General features: G+C 30.3%; 1 protein-coding gene across 2 annotated transcripts in view; it reads left to right on the forward strand.

Annotated features, from left to right (window-relative positions):
* The window catches only part of LOC109608840 (beta-1,4-galactosyltransferase galt-1), a 63928-nt gene that overhangs the window by 36203 nt on the left and 8542 nt on the right, over window positions 1-19183 (forward strand). The window contains exons 1-4 of one of the 2 annotated variants that reach the window (XM_049962090.1): window positions 1144-1934; window positions 1991-2205; window positions 5906-6083; window positions 17044-17262. In XM_049962090.1, coding sequence (XP_049818047.1) covers window positions 2027-2205; window positions 5906-6083; window positions 17044-17262 — 576 coding nt within the window. In that variant the 5' untranslated portion in view covers window positions 1144-1934; window positions 1991-2026. Of the gene's footprint in view, window positions 1-1143; window positions 1935-1990; window positions 2206-5905; window positions 6084-17043; window positions 17263-19183 lie in introns of those variants that run through there. The other variant, XM_020025393.2, reaches the window with a different exon arrangement.

The raw sequence follows: 19183 nt of genomic DNA on the forward strand, positions 1-19183 counted from the left end.
TATTACCGGCAAAGCAAATAGATTAAAGATAACGTGCATGTGCTTCTGCATCGAACACTTTTTTTTCCAGTGATATATCATAAAGTATAAAAGACGATCATTTTAAATTGAATATATTGAATCGATAAACCTACTAGACTCTGTGCACTGAATGTTTTTCTTATGATATCAATGAAGTTTATGTGGAACTTCAGTGTGACAAACGATGTTACTTATTATTATAAAATATAAATTAATAAAACAACGAATTGTTCATCAGCGTATAATTTATTTTATGAAAATTCTTACATAGGTCTTGCTAAAAACAGGCTCACAAACCAAATTAACTGTGTTACTCTATATGGGTCGTACTTGATAGTAGGACGAAATTTCCAACTCAAATACATTATGAGTGGTACATAACTAAATCGAAATATTGTCTTCATTACTGGGAAAATTTTTTTTACCAATTTCTTAGCTTCTATTCGTATATCCATTATGAACTTGAAAATAATTTTTGCCAAGTTATCAAAAATTGACTTATGTTATTGAAGTTTTTCTTATTGTTATTATCTAAATATTGTCAAAAAGGTTGTACGTTACCAGTTCTACAACTAACTACTAATTACACGTAGTCACCACATTTAATTTCTATTCTATTTTACATGGTATTTTTTAAAATTTGAAGGTTAATATCACAATTTTAATCATTTAAATATAACCTATAATATTACCCTACGGTACGAATTTTAAAATTCGTTACGTTAATAAAACAGAGAAACGTCATGTGAGACGATTTATTTATAAATCAGGGTGAATTATGATAATTACATTAAATCACACATCACCAAAGAATACGATGAAGTTGGAATGGTCCACATTCGCCGGTAGGTCCCATTCTCCAGCCCATGTAAAGTACCAACGGTATATAACCCACGTGGAATGTTCCCTTCAGGATATTAACAACCATTCGTATAGTTTCTTTCGATTCCTTGCTCAGTTCCATTGCGAATTTGCTTAAAACAAACTGTCGTATAATAATATAACTAATTTATGCCATTTGGCGTTTGACTTTAAAGATTATTTTTTGTTTCGTCAAAAATGCAATGGTCATGTGACTCCTGTCAAGTTATAAATTAAATACATATTATCCACTATTTACTTTATTACTAAAGTAGTTATGGTTATGAATAAAAGTCAAATGTTACTAATACCAAAAATTTATTACATTTATAAATTATCAATTTACAAATTTAAATTTAAAGTTAAATTACGTTATACAAAATATTGTTGAAAACATTCAGTAATGCCAAAGAAGATGGGTAAACTTGAATGGGTCGCATCCAGCATCAGGACCAAGCTTCCAGCCCATGTACAGTACAAGTGGTATATAGCCAACGTGGAAAGTCTTTTTCAATATTGTAAGAATGATTTCCAGTCTTTCTTTAGCATCAGGAGTTAAATCCATTCTGAATTAATTGAACCACAATAAAATGTAAAACTATTTCTGACAATAAAAATGATTTTTTAATGTTTTGTTATAAATGGTTGTCAAGCAACTTATTTATTTATTTTCTCTTTATTGTTTATACATAAATTTAATAATAATGTGACAAAATTTTTTACAATTTCAAGCCAAATGGATATACACTTTTCCTACCAAAGAAGCTCGGATATTTTGAAGGGACTGCATCCAACATCTGGTCCAAGTCGCCAGTCCATGAAGACTATAAAAGGGGTGAAACCAATATGGAATGTCCTCTTCATTATGTACAAACACTTTTTCAATTTTAATTTAATATCAATATTTAAACCCATGGCGAATACTGAGAAGTATTGAGGCTAAAGTGGTCAAAAGTCAATTACTCTGTTTAATTTTGACAGACAAAATTATATTTACGGAGGTGAATGGTGGCTAATCTGATGAAGCAATTGTTGATTTTTTTTAAACCTACGTACTCAAATTATAATGATATTAATAACAGAGTTAATAAGTTAATTATCTTTTCAGAATGATGACTACATATCAATTCGAGTTGGGGCGGCTATGATGAACGACGACACGTTCCAATCAATTCTGATGGGAGGAAGGGCCCCAGCCGCCATTCCCATTGTAGATAATTCCGCCTCGGTGTCTTCCAGAGTCGTGTTGGAGAACCAACTTCCTCCCTATCCCGATTATCTGCCACCAGTCGATGGGAAGTGGCAAACTGTACAAGGAACAAGGTAAAAACTACATTTTTATTGCCAAACATGCACTTTTCAACATAATGTCTATAAATTAAATTCGATTAAAATATCACCAATCGTAGCTTAGACTCTTTTAGCACTTTTTAGAATTCAATAAATTTTGCATTATATTATGGAACAGGAAAAAGAAAATCGGATGTTTTTTTTGACTTGTTGAATTTCTAGGTTTTAAAAAATATATTTTTTTTTAAAGAGAATGATGATTAATAAATACCTTTCCTCTATACCAAGAACATCATGCACACATGTCTACCGTTGGAACTTTTCTCAATGGCAGGTACATATTCATTCCCGCTTTTGCTGTCAAATTAAGCCCGTCTAAACCGACGCACCGACGTAAATAGTCGTTTCTGTGCCGCAACGGTACAACTACAAAACTTTCTAATTAACTTTTCGGCCGAGTAGCAAATCATAAATAATGACGGCCGACCCCAAGTTTCGATTAAATTCCTCGAGAACGGCCCCCGGTTTTCGTCGTGGGCGTTAATTTAAATTAATACTGCCACCAAAAAAGCTACGTTCGGTAAATGACCCAATTAAGCTTTCTGTGCTCTCACTCGGAATTTATCATTTTGCGCCCAAATATGGGAAACAATTTCGACAATAAGCGGAGCCGAACACGATGAAAGGCGAGATTTCTCTTTTAATGTTTTTTCGCTCGAGATTTTTCGGGAAGGTTTATTACATTAGGATTATTAGCTGTTGTACAGAAAAAGTAAAATAATCATTTTATTTTTGTCAAAGTGATAAAATGTCCGGACTTAATTTAGCATCGAATTTCGCCTATTTGGTTAGATGACGAGGTATTTTGTGCGATCCCTGATCTGCACAAAGTAAATTCGTAATTAAGGCCGACCTGTACAGCCGACGCAACGACAGCACAGTTATATTATCCGGGTGCAAATGGGGTCCTTTGTGTGCACTGAACTGGCCATTGCCGTCATTTATACCGACACTGGATTTTCTACCAGGAAACGGTGACTAACCGGAAAGAACTCGGGAGAGGAGGATTTAAAACTTGAAAGGTACAACACTAAAAAAGACCAAAGTTATAGTTCGGGGACTTTGCCTTGTAGACGTTTCTGTCCCTTCTGTTTTGTTCCGAAATTAATTCCTCCTTTGTGTCACGTAATACGATCACTTGTACATATGATATTTTCTTTAATTCCTGCTTTAACTATTCAAGTTTGGTTTCTTAATCATAATTTAAGTTGAAATTCACAAACCAGATTAAATAAACTGCATGGGCTCAATTTCAATACTAATCTCTTGGATATAAAGACGAAGGACCGAGATATGAAGCAAAATCTGTCAGAGCTGGGTTTAATAAATTAGCAAATACTGCCTGTGGGACTGTGATGAAACTGGAAGCGGCATTAGAGAATGATGAAAGAGCTACAGATGTTACATTCATACCGCGAGGCTGAATTTTTATTTATCTCTTGATGTGTTACGATGACAATAAGATCAAAGAAGACGGTATAAAGGATCTAACTGAATGGGACAGTTTAATGAGTTGCACTCAACTGAACCATCGGATTATTAAATACTACTTTGATATTGATACTGTTAAATTTTCTAATAATAATAAATACATACAGCAATTGTAGTTCTGTACAGTAGTAAACATAATTATTTTGTGCCTAATTCGCTCGTTCGCTGCGGTGAATAAGCAAAATACAAAGGTTAATTTCATATGTTTGGCTTTCCGGAGTCCTAAGCTCGGGATGATTATTTGTAAACCGTGTTCCAACCCAGGGTTTTATGCTATTAACATGAAAGACATTATAAATTAAGCACTTAGAAACTTGGGAAGGAGGTTGTCATTAACTATAACACGAAGTGGAAGATGATAAGAGGAATGAAGTCAGTCGGCGGGTGACAAAGGATCCGTAAGGCAATTGGGTAGTACAAGTCGTAACATGTCATGCCTCCAGAACTGGGTACATCAAATTAACAGCCTGAATTATTCAAGTTGGGGCCTATTTGAAAAACTGGCTGGTTTGTTCCTTAAATTAATGTTTGTGTTTTTTGGATCATTTATATTTTAAGTCACAAAATCAAGTGTTGACTCTTTTTTATTTAAATCGGCTTTCTTCGTATTCTTTCTGGATACTTTACAGTCTTTTAAATCTTTAAACAGTTTAAGCAACTTGTACATTTTACACTCAGTTGACTTTCACAAGAATGATGATTGCAAGGGTCTAAATTTTGAGTTCTTTCAACACCTATATTTTCTCTCCCAATTCGTCTGTATTTTTTATATGATCACACTGTAGATTTTCGTGTCTTTCAAGGAAGCTGTTGGTCGATATTTTGCAATTACAGAAGTTTATAAAAAAAAATGGCTCGTTCCAAGCTACAATTCCGCAAGGACCGAAACAGTCGTATATCCTCGAAATACCAGTGTCTCAAATGGAATGGCAGCCGTTCGCATATTTCATGCTGAACCTGGCATTACGTCCCCGTTCTCTTTTCCGATTGTTTTAAAACGCCCGAACGACTCTCCGCGCCGCATATTATTCCGCCAAAATAGATTTTCTCCATTAATTCACGGCGACGTTATCAAGTTGATGCCTGCCGGGTCTTCCCTTTTGGAAGTCGGTCCAAATTGTAAACTTCCTGTTAAAAAAATATTATTATCATTTGGGGGTTTTTATTATATGTAAATGCAAAATTTCTTCTCCGTCACATCGAGGAAAATGACTTGAAAATGAACCGGACATTGAACTCGTTATGAAAGCATTCAAAATTCTTGCGGAGCGTCGTGAATTCGAAGATCGATGGAACACAATTTACCACACTTCTGAGGCTATATTGGCCTGGACGTCACATCGAAAGTTCGCAATGTTTACGGCAAACACAATTTAACACAAATTTTACTTAAGTTGGTCTTTTCATTCGTAAAGTTGTGAACGATATTAAAGTGTTTATCAAAGTTTCCACTTTACTTTATCGCCAGACGAAATTCAAAGCACATTTTGTTCAGGCATGCGTGAACTTTCCACATTTCTTTCACGATGTTACGGCGAATTACTTCGCAATGATGAGACACGACGTCTTTCACACTAAATATGACATATCACTTATTAAAAACAAGATGAAATAAAATTAAATAAAGTAAGTGGGTGTATTTTAGTAGTTAGCATAATTATAATCTATGTGTACACACACAAACGTATGAAGTAATTAAGGAACGTTCACAAAACTAAATTCAGTCGGCAAATGACGTTGTATATTAAATCGGCCTCTCTGACAGAAATTGCGCGGCCCCAAAACGAGCGCAATAAATACACCGCTTACTAAATAATTCCCTTGTAAGCGAACGTACGTGCAAAACACATGGGATGTATAAACAAGAACATTTGCAGTATCTAAACGAGTTTGTTTTAAAGTTAAATGTCATTTTGTATAATTTATTTACCGTATGTGAATATTCGAACGGACTGCAGAAAATGTTACAGAATTTAAATACCAAAATTACAAAAAAAAAAAAATACTTAGAAACTTGGAAATAACATGCTTTCCACTAAGTGTGTGTGTGTGATGATAATATATCACGAACTTACGAAGCTACTACTCGTTGAAGGAGACTCTCCTGTTGTCGAAATGTGAAACTTCAACCTCTTAAATATAAAGAAATATAGGAATTTAATACTGAGTTTTTTTGTTTCAGATACAAATTTTTCGTGTTCTCTGCGTTTTTCGATAACAGAAAAGGCCAACGGTCGGTGAGGGTGATCGGTGCTACGAAAACGAGAGGACCAGAACGTGTCTGGTGCAGAATGTGGTACAAGTACACTGAAAATAATACCGTCACTTACGTTCCAAGAAGCATTCCAGCTAAAGTCAAGGTTAGTTTATTTTTTACAATATTACACGCACTTGGAAATGTTACAAATACACCAGGTTGACAAATAATTGTTGGCCATACCTCAGAAACTACTAATTGAATAAATATGCGAAAAAATATTATCATTTAATATGTCACTGAAAATTTTGTGGAAAATATTTTTTATTATGGTCGATATTTTTATCGCATCTCTTAAAATAGTACCTCATCAAATATTGTTTATAACTTTCTGTTTCCTGCAGACATTTTGTAGCTATTTTATAGTACATATATAAATATACTATTCTATCAAAGTTTTTTTTTCAAAAATTTAAAAAATAATGATATTAATAATGTACTTTTATTTAGTTTTATGGATGAAAATAATGAAATATCAAAAAAATGAAAATCGCATCAAGATATTTTTTATTAGAAATATAAATAAAATATGAATTATGATAATTTACGGGATTGTGCAAATATAAGTCAGATTCAATATTTGCAGAATTGTATAGCAGATAATTTGTGACTATTTATTGACAGCGTATTCAGCATACTTTTAAATGGCTTTAATTATTACTTGTTATGAATTATTTAGTGACATTTAACTATAACGAAAAAATCGAAATTTATTTAGAAAAATTGAAATTTTACTTTATTGGAGATATTGAAAATGAGCCCTCTACACCTCTTGACAGTAATAAAGCCTGTTGTCAAATTGACGAATCACGTTCTGCTGTGATGTGTTGGGGGAGTTGTTGAAAGAACATTACAATTCGGTCTAGCAACTGTCTCAAATCCACCAGTCGATAGTTACACATAACGCTTTTTAAATGAACCCAGATAAAATTATCGAATGGGGACAAATAAGGAGACGTAGCGGGCTTCTCCGTGGATTCTCTTCTGCTTATTCATCGATAGGGGTCCCTTACTTCCTGATTAAAATGAGGGGAGCGCCATCTTGTATGTTAAGTAGATATTGAGGAAATTATTTTGACATAATTCTCTTATGCGAGGTTTAATATTTTTTCGTAATTATCCTATATAGCCTGAAACTAATAAAATGCCTTCTATGAAGATGCTTGATGATTAACAATGTTTAGTTTTTCAGGATATTAAATATGAATTTCTTCCATCTAATGAAGGTTACTATCACACCAATATCGACAATTATGTCGACAAAGACAAAAGTTTAGAAAAAACAACGTAATTTAAAAAATTTCAATTTGAATTATTTGAATTATTTCTTCACTGAATTTGAATATTCTATTAAAATCCTGTGTAAATATTCTTACAGATTTTGAATTTTGAAGGGAACATACTTTTCCCAATGTAAAATCCATTGTACAGAACGTATGGATATCTGGTTAATTTTAGCAAGTTTCTGTGCAGAAGTTTTCGGAGTTTTCTGAACAGCAAGCAATAGATCCAGCAATAATTTTCTTTCCAAGGACGCTCGGGCTCCAAGGATGAATTTTATGTGCTTTTTTAAGTACAATAAGAAGACAAATAATATTTTACTATCTATATATTTTACAAAAAAAATTATTAAAATTATTAATATTTAAAGAATACATTAAAAAAAGTGAAAAAATTAAAAATTGAAAAAGATGTTGGCTAACGAAATGGGGGTCCCAAAAAATTGGCGCGCGATAAATATTAATCTAGAGTAATGTTACTATCGTACTAACTGAAAATATGTTGAAAAAAATGCGACTGTCTGAAAAAATGATAAATTTTTGTACCATTATTTTTATTTTTCCGATTTTCGAAGTTGAAAAATGGTATTGAACTTGTGATAGTTCGATAGAAGAAAGTATAAAGGCAACATGATCTCAAGTAGAAGCAGGGGACGATCCCTAACGTCTTTTGTTCGATTCGATCTGGCCGAGTCGATTTGGATGCCGCATCACTAAAATATTTCCGAAAATAATTTGAATTTTGAAAAATTCTCTTAGGGGACATATTCTTAGATGGTTAAGTTTTGATAATATGAAAGAAAGAAAAATGATTTTTTGAAATTTGTAAACCAGAATGCCCCCGTAAGACGATCTCTTACGCTCCCTGTTCTATTAAATTTTTGATGTCTGCTTACAATAGATTTGTTAAGGAGTGTTCGGTTAGGGTGAAATTCATTGAATAAATGATAAACTTCAGCATAGGTCCTTTTCCGATCGCCATAACTGATCTTTCGATTAAATGACAATAAATAATGAACAAAGCATTTTCTACTGTAAAAGATTAAAATAATTGTGACAAAATTGGTTAACAATTTCTCATGAAAGTAAACGAAGCAAGAAAATAATTTTAAACAACAAACCTACTCAAATTTTGTCAAAAGTATTGATTTAATCTTCCACAAAGAAAATTGTAAAGAATTAATTCAGACAATTCAACAAAATTGAGATTTTTAAAACTAGATACATTTTCTAAAATTACCATTTTTCTTAGTAAATGTCATAAAAAACCGATTTTTTTTTCTTTATTGCTAACTGACGCCAAATACGTTTTTTTAAGATCTAACTCATGTGTCATTTAACAAATTAGAGGATGCTTAAAAAATATTAATATTGCTACCAAATGGTCACAATTATCTTTTATACAATAAAAAGTATCTATATCATATATATATATATATATATATATATATATATATATATATATATATATATATATATGAAAATAAGATGTTTCACTAGGAACTAAAGGTTTCTTTATTACGTTTTATTTTCCTTGAATTATGATAATTTTTAAAAGCTAAAAATCCTGGACTAATTCTTAGCCTTGTTGCCTCAAATATATAAAAAACAAGGATATTTTGTATATACAGTTTGCTGTCCAATAAGGGGCTCTAATGGTACCTAATTTAATTATACTTCTAAAACTAGAACTAATAAATCTGCTCTGATGGAATCAGTACGTCCAATATATTCTAAATCAATTTTCAATTTTTTTGGTTTGTATAATAATACAAAATAATTAAGAAAATAAATTGTAGTTATTATTCGATTAAAAATAAAATTTTATTATTTGTTGTTTATAAAATATGCCAATTACATAGATTGATTAATTGGACTTTCAAAACGAAATGAAGAATGTTATGTGTAATATATTTTTGCAGTCGTTACGGTATATTCATATTATCTTTCATCTATTTATATGAATATCCTTCAATGTGGATGATGTTCTCTCTGAATCTGTGTTATAATTCAGAAGTAGTGAAACTTTTATATGGAACGCGGTACCAGATATGCATAAGGCCATCGTAAAAATAAAAATTAGTTAATTAAATAATTTTAGTATATTACACATAATCTATAAGTGGGTGACTACTATATATTTCTCCTACTTTCGTTTATACACGCGACTTTCAGACACTGCACTGGTTTTTTATTCTTCATTTACCTGTAGATAAAATTATTATAAAATGAATGTCGTTGGCGGCTAAACAACTGCAAAATTTATGTAAAAAGTCAGTAAGTAAAGCGAAGAAAACATTCTTTTCATATCATCGAATTTTCTTGAACCAAACTGGAAATATCGACTTTTATCTTTTTCAATGTTTAACGTGTACCCCCAAAATTCCACCACCCGTTACATTTTTAATTAGGTAAAATTTCATTATCATAATATCATTTCAGTGTTAATAAACTGAAAGCCATTTTGCAGAATCATCATTAACATTTTCAAAAATATAACATGCATCAGCTAACTGATAGATCTCAATTAGTGTTAACATTATGTTAATGCTGTTACAATGTGCAAAATTGGGGCGCGCATCACAATGATAAATCTGTAAATGGGAATGATGTATGGAAACTATATTAGTATGAATTAGCCGGCAATTGGTACATACATTTAAAATTAGTCATTCCTAATTTTGTTTATTACCATTTCAAAATTCTGTGGTCTAAAATAATTACACGGAGCAACGCCAATATATAACTAATTGTTGACCGCATAAAAACATCCTCAAACATAACAATAGTTTTAAACGCGTATTTTAACATCCATCCCAGAAAATAGTATATAACAATCAGACTAATAATGGCGAACGCGCTTATTTTTGTACATAAACTTTTACGAGCTTTCTATTAAAGTTCAGCGCTAAAATATTCAAAGTGTGCCACTGAGTTGGAGTACATTATTCTGTTAAAAGCCGGCCTTTATAGAAAAACTTTTAGCATAGAAATTTTATATTTATGTGCTTACTTTGCATGTAGACTGAAAATGAATTTTAAACAAAATATAACCGAAAATAGTTTTTATTCCAAATACTTTCATGCTAAATCCTTTGTAGTATGCCGCTTTATAATTAACCTCGGCTATTGTGCTGAAATTTTTAAACAAAGGAGTTAAATTAACAATTTACAAATGCATCAAACACACAAAATTTGTTAAAAATACGATACGCTTTAATTAATTTAAAAGCAAATTGGCTCTTCGTATAAAGCAGGTAAACCGTAATTTCATTTCTCATTGGGTGCGGTGCACCACAATATTGATTATCATTATGAGACATTAATGAAACGCGAACTAATAAAGATGCAGAATTAATCCGCACGTAACTTTGGAAAATAATTAGGAAACGTTGAGTAGAATCACATACCGAGTTAATTAAATTTAATAAAACGTTAAGCATTTGGAATACGTCTTGTCTTGAGGTGCTTCAACACTTTTAATCCTTGCGTACAATTAATATTATTTGAGGGGTTCATGAAATGATAATGTGTGAGCTGAAAACACTGTTAAAACGGAGGAAAAACTGGCGGAGATAAAATAATTAAGCTCCAAGTTGAACAGTAGAGTTAAATGGCAGTAACGGCATTCCGTTGCAGTATTTTGCATTACCATTCGAAAAAGTTACTTTCATTTTGCCTCAGCCGCTGCGTAATTCTCAATTAGCCGCGACATGATGCTAATATTGTTACATTTTGCGCAGCTGAATGTTACATTTATAACTGATTTATGCGAACTTCATTATTGCGAATTAACCCGTAATCGGTACACGCATTTGAAATTACTCGTTTGCTAATTTTATTTATTGCGGTATTTGAATTATATTGAACAAAATCAATTATTAACGTTTAATGAGATCAGGTAAATAACAAATCAAGTTGAATTTTGGCAAATTTAACCGAATAAAATGCGCGGTTAACCTCAGATACATTTTAACAATGGGATATACATTTGGAATATAATAATATCGCTTAATTAAGACCTATTGTGTTTGAGACAATTAGTAAAGCAGTTATATGATACTGCAATATAGAATTTGACTAATCTAAAGGAGAATTTGCAATTAAATATTGTTCAGAAATGAAATTATATTCAGAATAAGCCTGCAATATCCTTAATTAGAAGCATCAAATTGAATATAATTATTTCATGATATAATTTGTTATATTTAATTGACATGTTTGAAATGATTTAATTCACATCCTAAAAATCAGTTTTTAAATTATTTATATTTTACAAATATCACGTGTCAACTGCACATACAATAAAATATATCACCGTTTAATTAAAATGGGGAAAATGTTTAATTACAATTTCACAAACTCTGTAAAAGTTAATTAAAAATTGTAACATAATTTTTATATTACGCTATTATTTTAAATTTGAACGAATACTAAATTCTGTGTCCTTCTGTTCATTAACATACATTGTATTAAAATTATTTTGTGTTTTGCATTCAATGTACGGTGTGGCACAATTTCTCCAACTTTTTATTTATAACTGAATTATACCTCAAAACGAAAAAGTCTTTGCTATAAAAATTATTTGTCAGTTTTTTATCACATCTGACAAAATTCTATTATAATTGAATTAAAGTTTTGATGAACAGTAGGTACGTCATTGAATTTCTCGTTCTCGTAAAAAACTTTATATTAGAACCTTGAAGTTCTCGCTGTTTTTTTTTTACAAAATAAAAGCTTTATTTAAAATATAATGAACAAAAATATTTCACTCAATGCCATCACTAGCCGTTACTTTCTCCTATCTTTCTGGCAGCATATAAGTCGGAAAAACCGTGTCTTTTGAGGCTATCCATGAATCGATCCATTCTTTAGTATCTTCGTAAGAATGGAAGCGCTGCTCAGCCAGGCCATCGAACGGAATAGGTGCAAATCGGGAGGGGCTATGCCAGGTGGATAGAGCGGGTAGGGTTGAACTTCCCATAGAAGCGTTTCCAGGTAGGCTTTCACTGATTTTGAAACAAAGCTGTGCGTTGTCACATAACAAAATCATTTTGTCGTGTCTCTGTTCCTATAGTGGCCGTTTTTCTTTTAAGGCTTCACTCAAACGCATCAATAGAAGTCGATAGCGATCTCCCGTGATAGTTTCATTCAGTTTGAGCAGCTGCAAAAGAAGAACCATGATTTTGTCTCTTTTCATTGTCAGACACGATTAGATGTAAAAAACCTTTCATTTATCGGCCATTGAAGCAGCAGTTTTCACATGATAAAACGCCGTTCGACGTCTCTCAGCTTCAAATCATACGGATCCCAATGTCCTTGCTTCTGAATCACTCCCTAGCTCTTTTACTATAAACGTTTTGAAACTGTTGACTCATCTACTTGTAATGTTTTTCCAAGTTCAGCTAGCACCGGACATCGGTCTTGATCAAGTAATATCTCCAATTATTTGTCCTCAAGTTTAAAATCATTATTTTTGAATCGTCTAAATCATATTTACAGAAATAGTGCAATAAAATTCCCCACAAATACACTTTATTTGGCACAAAAGTATAGACATTTTCAGAACCAAAAAAAATTACAATGTTTTACAACGAAGTAAACTAGCATACATTAAAATTTAAAGTTGGGTACAGTACTACCTAATCATTCTTTTTTAATTTTTTGCAATGGCAATAATGATTGGTACAGAAAACAAATCTTTTTATTATCTATTTTGAATTATTATTCATTAAAATGGAAATATGAATATAAAATGTACAGGAATATCTACATCTTAAATGGGCCACATTGTATCTAAAAAAATGTAATAATTAAACTATACATACTAATTTATTGAATACAGAAAAATATGAAATTCTTGGGAATAGCGATTCAATGCGATTCACTTTTTCAAAACTTGTCACCAGCACGTAGAGTAAAATTTGAAACGTGTTTAATTAAACAACGAATCTCAATTTTCAACAATATGCGATTCCATAGAATCTGCAGTTTCCAGTTTCTGATGCGCGATAAAAGTTAATTAAAAAAGTGTTCTTTTTGACGCATCGCATATTTTAAATTGCTTTATTTCATTCTGCGGCCGAACGAGAACTAAAACGGGCAACGCTCTAATCTGTTTTCAGCTTTTTATTGTTGCCGACAACAATAAGTAAAATTAACGGGAAAAACTCCCTTTGTTTATGATTTTTTAGGTCTTTACCCCCTTTCGTTTTAAACAGTTTATTATGGTGAATTATAATTAAAATAAATATATGTACGTTATTCAGTGATATATATTTTTATGAATATGTACATAATGAATGTTTTTTGTTGTTCACTCACTACAAATTACTTTCCTGATAAATTTCCCTGGTGGTGGTAATTTAAATTTCAAATTTATAAATGAATATATTATCCAGTGTAAACATTTTTATTAGTATTTAAATTTTTGACGACAGTTTATGTCAGTTCTTCATGCAAAACACTCAAAAGGAAATAAGAAGCTTTACGAATCGCAAAGGAATTACTTACCTTCAGGTTTAATATGAATCTTTGAAATTATTAATTTACTTCAAATCACTTTTCAACATTAAGCGAGAACGTAAAATCTGAATTCAAATATTTCCTTTAGATAATTAAAATTAAATTTTCCTCGGTACATATAACAATTGTTAATGTTTCTTTACGCCATAATTTCATTCCTAACTCGTATTGTAATTTAGTTAAATTTAACCAATACACACGAGTTACAAAACTAACTTCTGATCATTAAAAGTAGCTCGAGTTTCAACTCGCAGGGAAACTTGGAATCAAGTTATTTCAATGTTTATCGAAGTTGGGCTTATTAAACAACAACCATGTCTATTCGAATGGTTTGTTTAATCATCTACTGCAGTAATATAAACAGGGGGTCACTAAAGATATATTCGCCTGGAGCTAGAAATGAAATGATAATAATGGCGTACATTGACAAATAATAAAATAAAAGTTTAATATCGAATTTGCATATAAATAAAATTTTACGTAGCGAATAAATCATGCAGTCATACGTGTGTAATTCAATTTGGGTTTAGTATGTTTCTTGTGACGTCTCGGCAGTTTAACTAAAATATAGTGAACATTTGAATTTCCGCAATAAAATCGGTTTCTAATATGTCTGGAAGGTGGCAATGTAATATTTTCAAAGTTTACGGCTCTTACACTCAATTACATTGTGGTTAAAGTCGGGTCTAATTTCTTGAGGATGTGAAAAGGTCGGCAAACAATTTCGACAAAGACACGTCGTTGGACAAAAAAAACGGGACGAATGTTGGCTGTCTGCTTTAGAGAAAAACCGACAATCGGACCGTCACGTCGACATATCCTGGCCGCATCTCCTGCATTATTGAGTGCAATCGTGACTTAAACCTCTGGACATGCTGCAGGTAATACGTGAAAAGTGGGCGAACTGTTCCGGGCTCTTGTCTCACGGAACTGCCGACCGGTCGTGAATCACTAAGCGGCACAGATGAAAATTAACATTTTATCCGGATAAATGACAGTTAATTCAAGTTATAAATACATACATGCATCTCAAATTTAATTTTCATTTATTATATAATATGTGCATGGAAACTAACATATGTTTTTAAATTTCAATCACTTAATTATGCCTATTCGACTTGAATTTTTATGTTCTCTATTCCGTATCATTTACTTGCCCGCCTTCTTTTATCTTGTTCATCACATTGATCATCAAGAGTTTCGGGGAAGAAAATTAAATGATTGAAGAAAAATTGGATATTAATTTATTTGAAACTGAAAATTTAAATTAAATAATTTGTCATGAATATGCCTTAAAATTATTAATTAAAACATTCCCACTTATCAATTGCGTTGTACTTTTGAAGTAAGGCGTTGATCTTTTTTGACGAAACTGATACATTTGTCCCAATAACTTGTTAACCACTTACTGAAATGCTTTTAAGTAAACTATGTTCAAACGTTTATTGAATACGTTATAGAATATAGGATATTTTTTTAAGAAATGAATGCTATTTAAATGTACTAACCATATAACTGAAATTACAGGAAATATAATATTTTTATTCTTTATTAGATTTTAGTCCACCGGGACCTGAAATGTTATAATTGAATAAACAATCGCTTAAAACTGTCTTACATGAAATCTGAAGCTGCAACTCAGATATTTTCTTTATAATAGGAACAAATTATATATTGCTAAACGCGTGATTTAATCAACCTGCTGTTAGTCTATTTTTTTAAGAAAACAAAAACATAAATTGGCCTTTGTCAAATGAAAAAAAAAATGGTGCTGTGCTCATCTGAATAATCCTAAAAATGTAAAAGAAAATTTCTAAAAATTGAGTTGAAATTAACATACCAGTGTTATTGTTATTTTAAACTTGTCTATTTTTTTCTCAATCGAACTTATGCAAATTTAAGATAATCGAAGTTTTCCACAAACCATTATTTTCATGTAATTTACAAATTAATTGAAAGATAATATTTTTCTTCGAGATTATTTTCATTTAATTTACAAAGATAACTAACTATGATAAAATTTTGTTCGTTCCATTGTTTCCAATCGGTTGATTCGTTTATGTGAAATTTTAACTACTTTAAATTTAAAGTTTTAAAGCCAAACAAAATTGCAAAGCTATAATGTTCTTAAGGAATTATTATTCAAAATGAATTTCAACGTAAAAAAACTATAGTAGATAATAAAATATTTTATATTGTTTTAAATCGATAATTTTGTTAAGAATTCTTTTGATTCCATTACATAATTTTATTCTTTGTTTTTATTAAATTATTACTTTTTATTTTCGTTTAATATTTGTATTTATTTAACTAATTAATTTAGTTAATTATAACAATATTATTATAAATTATTTGCATTTTAGATCAATTTAATTTTAATTATTATTCCGAATACAATTAAAAATGTATGTGTAAAAATATTTGTATTTAATAAATATTTTTACGTACTGGTAATTATTTTTTCTAAAGTAAATTAAACATAAAAAATATATTATATTTTACAAATAATGGAGAATGCACTTTAATCATGTTTATACTTAAAATCTCTAACATGCTTTTTATATTGTTTAACAAAAATTAAATAAAATTTATACATTATCATTACATCATTGAGTAATTTATATATAATTAATTTATTTACAATTATAATTAAACTCAAAAATATGTATATATTAAAAATGTATTTAACACATGTTTTTATGTGTTTTTTTACTTTAATTTAGATCTTGTAAAATTTATTATTTCTTTAAATGAACCTAAATATACAAATTAATTAACATTTTAGAATATCATCACAAATAAAGGTTATTTTAATTTCACTGTTTAACTTGAATATTTTACATTTTTAATTTTTATTTATATTAAAATCATACTAATTTTCCTCTGTTCCATTTTGATTCATATTTAATTAGTGATACGGTATATTATTGTTATTTTCTCTCACATGCATTTATAATCAATTTATTTGAATTATAATGCAAAATTCAATTAAAAAGTATGTTTACAAAATATATCTAAATTTTATAATGGGTTTCGATAACCAAAATTTGGATATATTTAACGTATAGTTCTTTCATATGTTACAATACATCATACATTCTAATTTTAAATATTTCAATTTAATCTAATTTTTTCTTTGAACATTAACTCTCTAAATTTCTAAACCTAATTGAAAAATATCGTCGTCTCATAATTTCCTTGAAGTTAATGATCATTTTAAGTGCCATTTCAATTAAACATTCACAAATTTCGTTTCAGGTCATCCGTGAGAATTGGAACCTGCTATACAGCGCCTGTTTCGTCATGTGTCCACTGACTGCGAACCAAACAGTACCCGCCAGCGTCTCGATCGTCTACAAGATAAAGGACGCGCCGACGAACCTTTTAACGGTGGTGAACAACTACAACGACACCAGGGAAAGGACGAACATGAACTTTGCCGTTTGCGTCAAACCGTTCCATTTCGATTACAACCGGGTAAGGATTGATACCATTCCCATTTTTTATTTGGTTCGGAGGATTCTCGTTTTATTGGATCGGACAACAATGTAAATTTCATTCGTTGTTTTTGGGTTTCGATTAATTTGTTTGACGAAATTGTAACAAGTAAATAGCAATTTAAATCCTATTCTATAAACGAAAATTGTTTTCTTTTATGATTAAACATCGTAAAATATTACATAAATATTATTTTGACAAATGAATAAAACACCACTCTGACACAAATTGTTTCCTTTAACGATTTATTGAAAGTACGTTTTTGTTTACAAAGCTAGCTGAAACTAAAATATGCACCCCTAGCAAATGTCACCATATAATATATATGTATTATCCTAGTAATTAATTACGCACACTTCAAAAGGTTTTTGTTACTGTTTGTTTCCGTTACCAAGAAATTTTAGAAATTATGTCATTAAATTGTGCATTTTATATTTCAAATGTTCACTTCAGCCTCCTGAAAAATTTGAAAACGTAAAAGGTTAAATTGCTTTAGTTTTTAAACTTTTCGAGTGAGCATTGTCAAAGTTCTTTAATAAGAAACTTGTGAATAATTACATCTACTCTTATAATTAATTTTCAGATTAGTTTACTGCATTTTAAAGCACAGAAATGTTACAAACGTTTCTAAACACAAAACAAGTTTTAATGAGCTCGAATCTGCTGTTGACTAATGAAATATTTCCAGTAATATGACATTAAAATTTATTAATAAATTAATTGTGAAATTCATTTCCTACAATAATTAAATAGTAGATATAATTACAGTTAATTACAGAATTTTTAAATTAATCATTTTAATGAATGATTATGAAAATATTTAAATTACGTATTTTAATTAAATTATTATTTTCTTTGTAAACAATATTTTTGGCAGATAAGTTCACTCAATTTGAATTATAATGAAAAAACAGGAAAAAAATTGGTTGGCAAATTAAGTGTAGGTTTTATTTGATACCTCGAATTTCATTAATTCGAATATAATAATAAATTATTAATATTTTGTACTAAATTCAAATTTTCTTTCAGAGCAATTGTTTAAAAAATATTCTATTTTTTTACATACCTATTAGACAACATTCACTATTTGACCACTCGGTATATTCATAATTATTTTGTAGTTTCGAATTCTTGGTAAATTATTTTTTTTTTCTATCAAGTCAATTTTGAATGATCGAAGTTCGAATATATTCAAAATTAGAATATTCGAATTATTCGCATCGAATTACAAACCTTAATTACAGGATACGAAACAGCACTTTTTTTCTAAAATTAATCAATTGTAAATATGAAATAATGATTAATTGACTTATTCAATTAGAAATTTTATGGACAACTGCGCAAACTGAAACAAACCTTGTGGCACAATTATTTGCGAATGATTAACTTATAATTGCAACAGTATAGTAATTTGTCGATTAATTACAAATCTAATCAAACGAGAATTGATCGAATTTATTTTTTAAAACACATACACAATCATATGATATAATTTAAAATGCTCTTTCTAGATGTTCTTGTTTATTTACATGAATTTCAAGGTAGTAATTGTTTTTAAGGGACTACAAATGATCAGTTATATTTATGTCAATTTTCCATTTGACCCGTTTCAAATTTTTGCATCACAAAATCTAACATTCAGTAGGAAATAACCCCAAGAATAATGGTCCACTTTTATCCACCCAACTTGTTCCCATGTCTATACCTGTATAAATTGCGACTGGAATAATGCAATATAAGCTCTAGTCGGGCATACGAAACGAACTCGAGGATTTCTGGCCAATGCATGCGAAATGCCCGCAATTCATGTGGGAGTACCGCATGTTACGGTATGTATTGTTGACATTGCACACATAACATTCAGATACCGGGATTGTTAACTGTACCGCGTAATTTTCAT

Source organism: Aethina tumida, chromosome 1 (assembly GCF_024364675.1).
Source record: "Aethina tumida isolate Nest 87 chromosome 1, icAetTumi1.1, whole genome shotgun sequence".
Taxonomy (NCBI): domain Eukaryota; kingdom Metazoa; phylum Arthropoda; class Insecta; order Coleoptera; family Nitidulidae; genus Aethina; species Aethina tumida.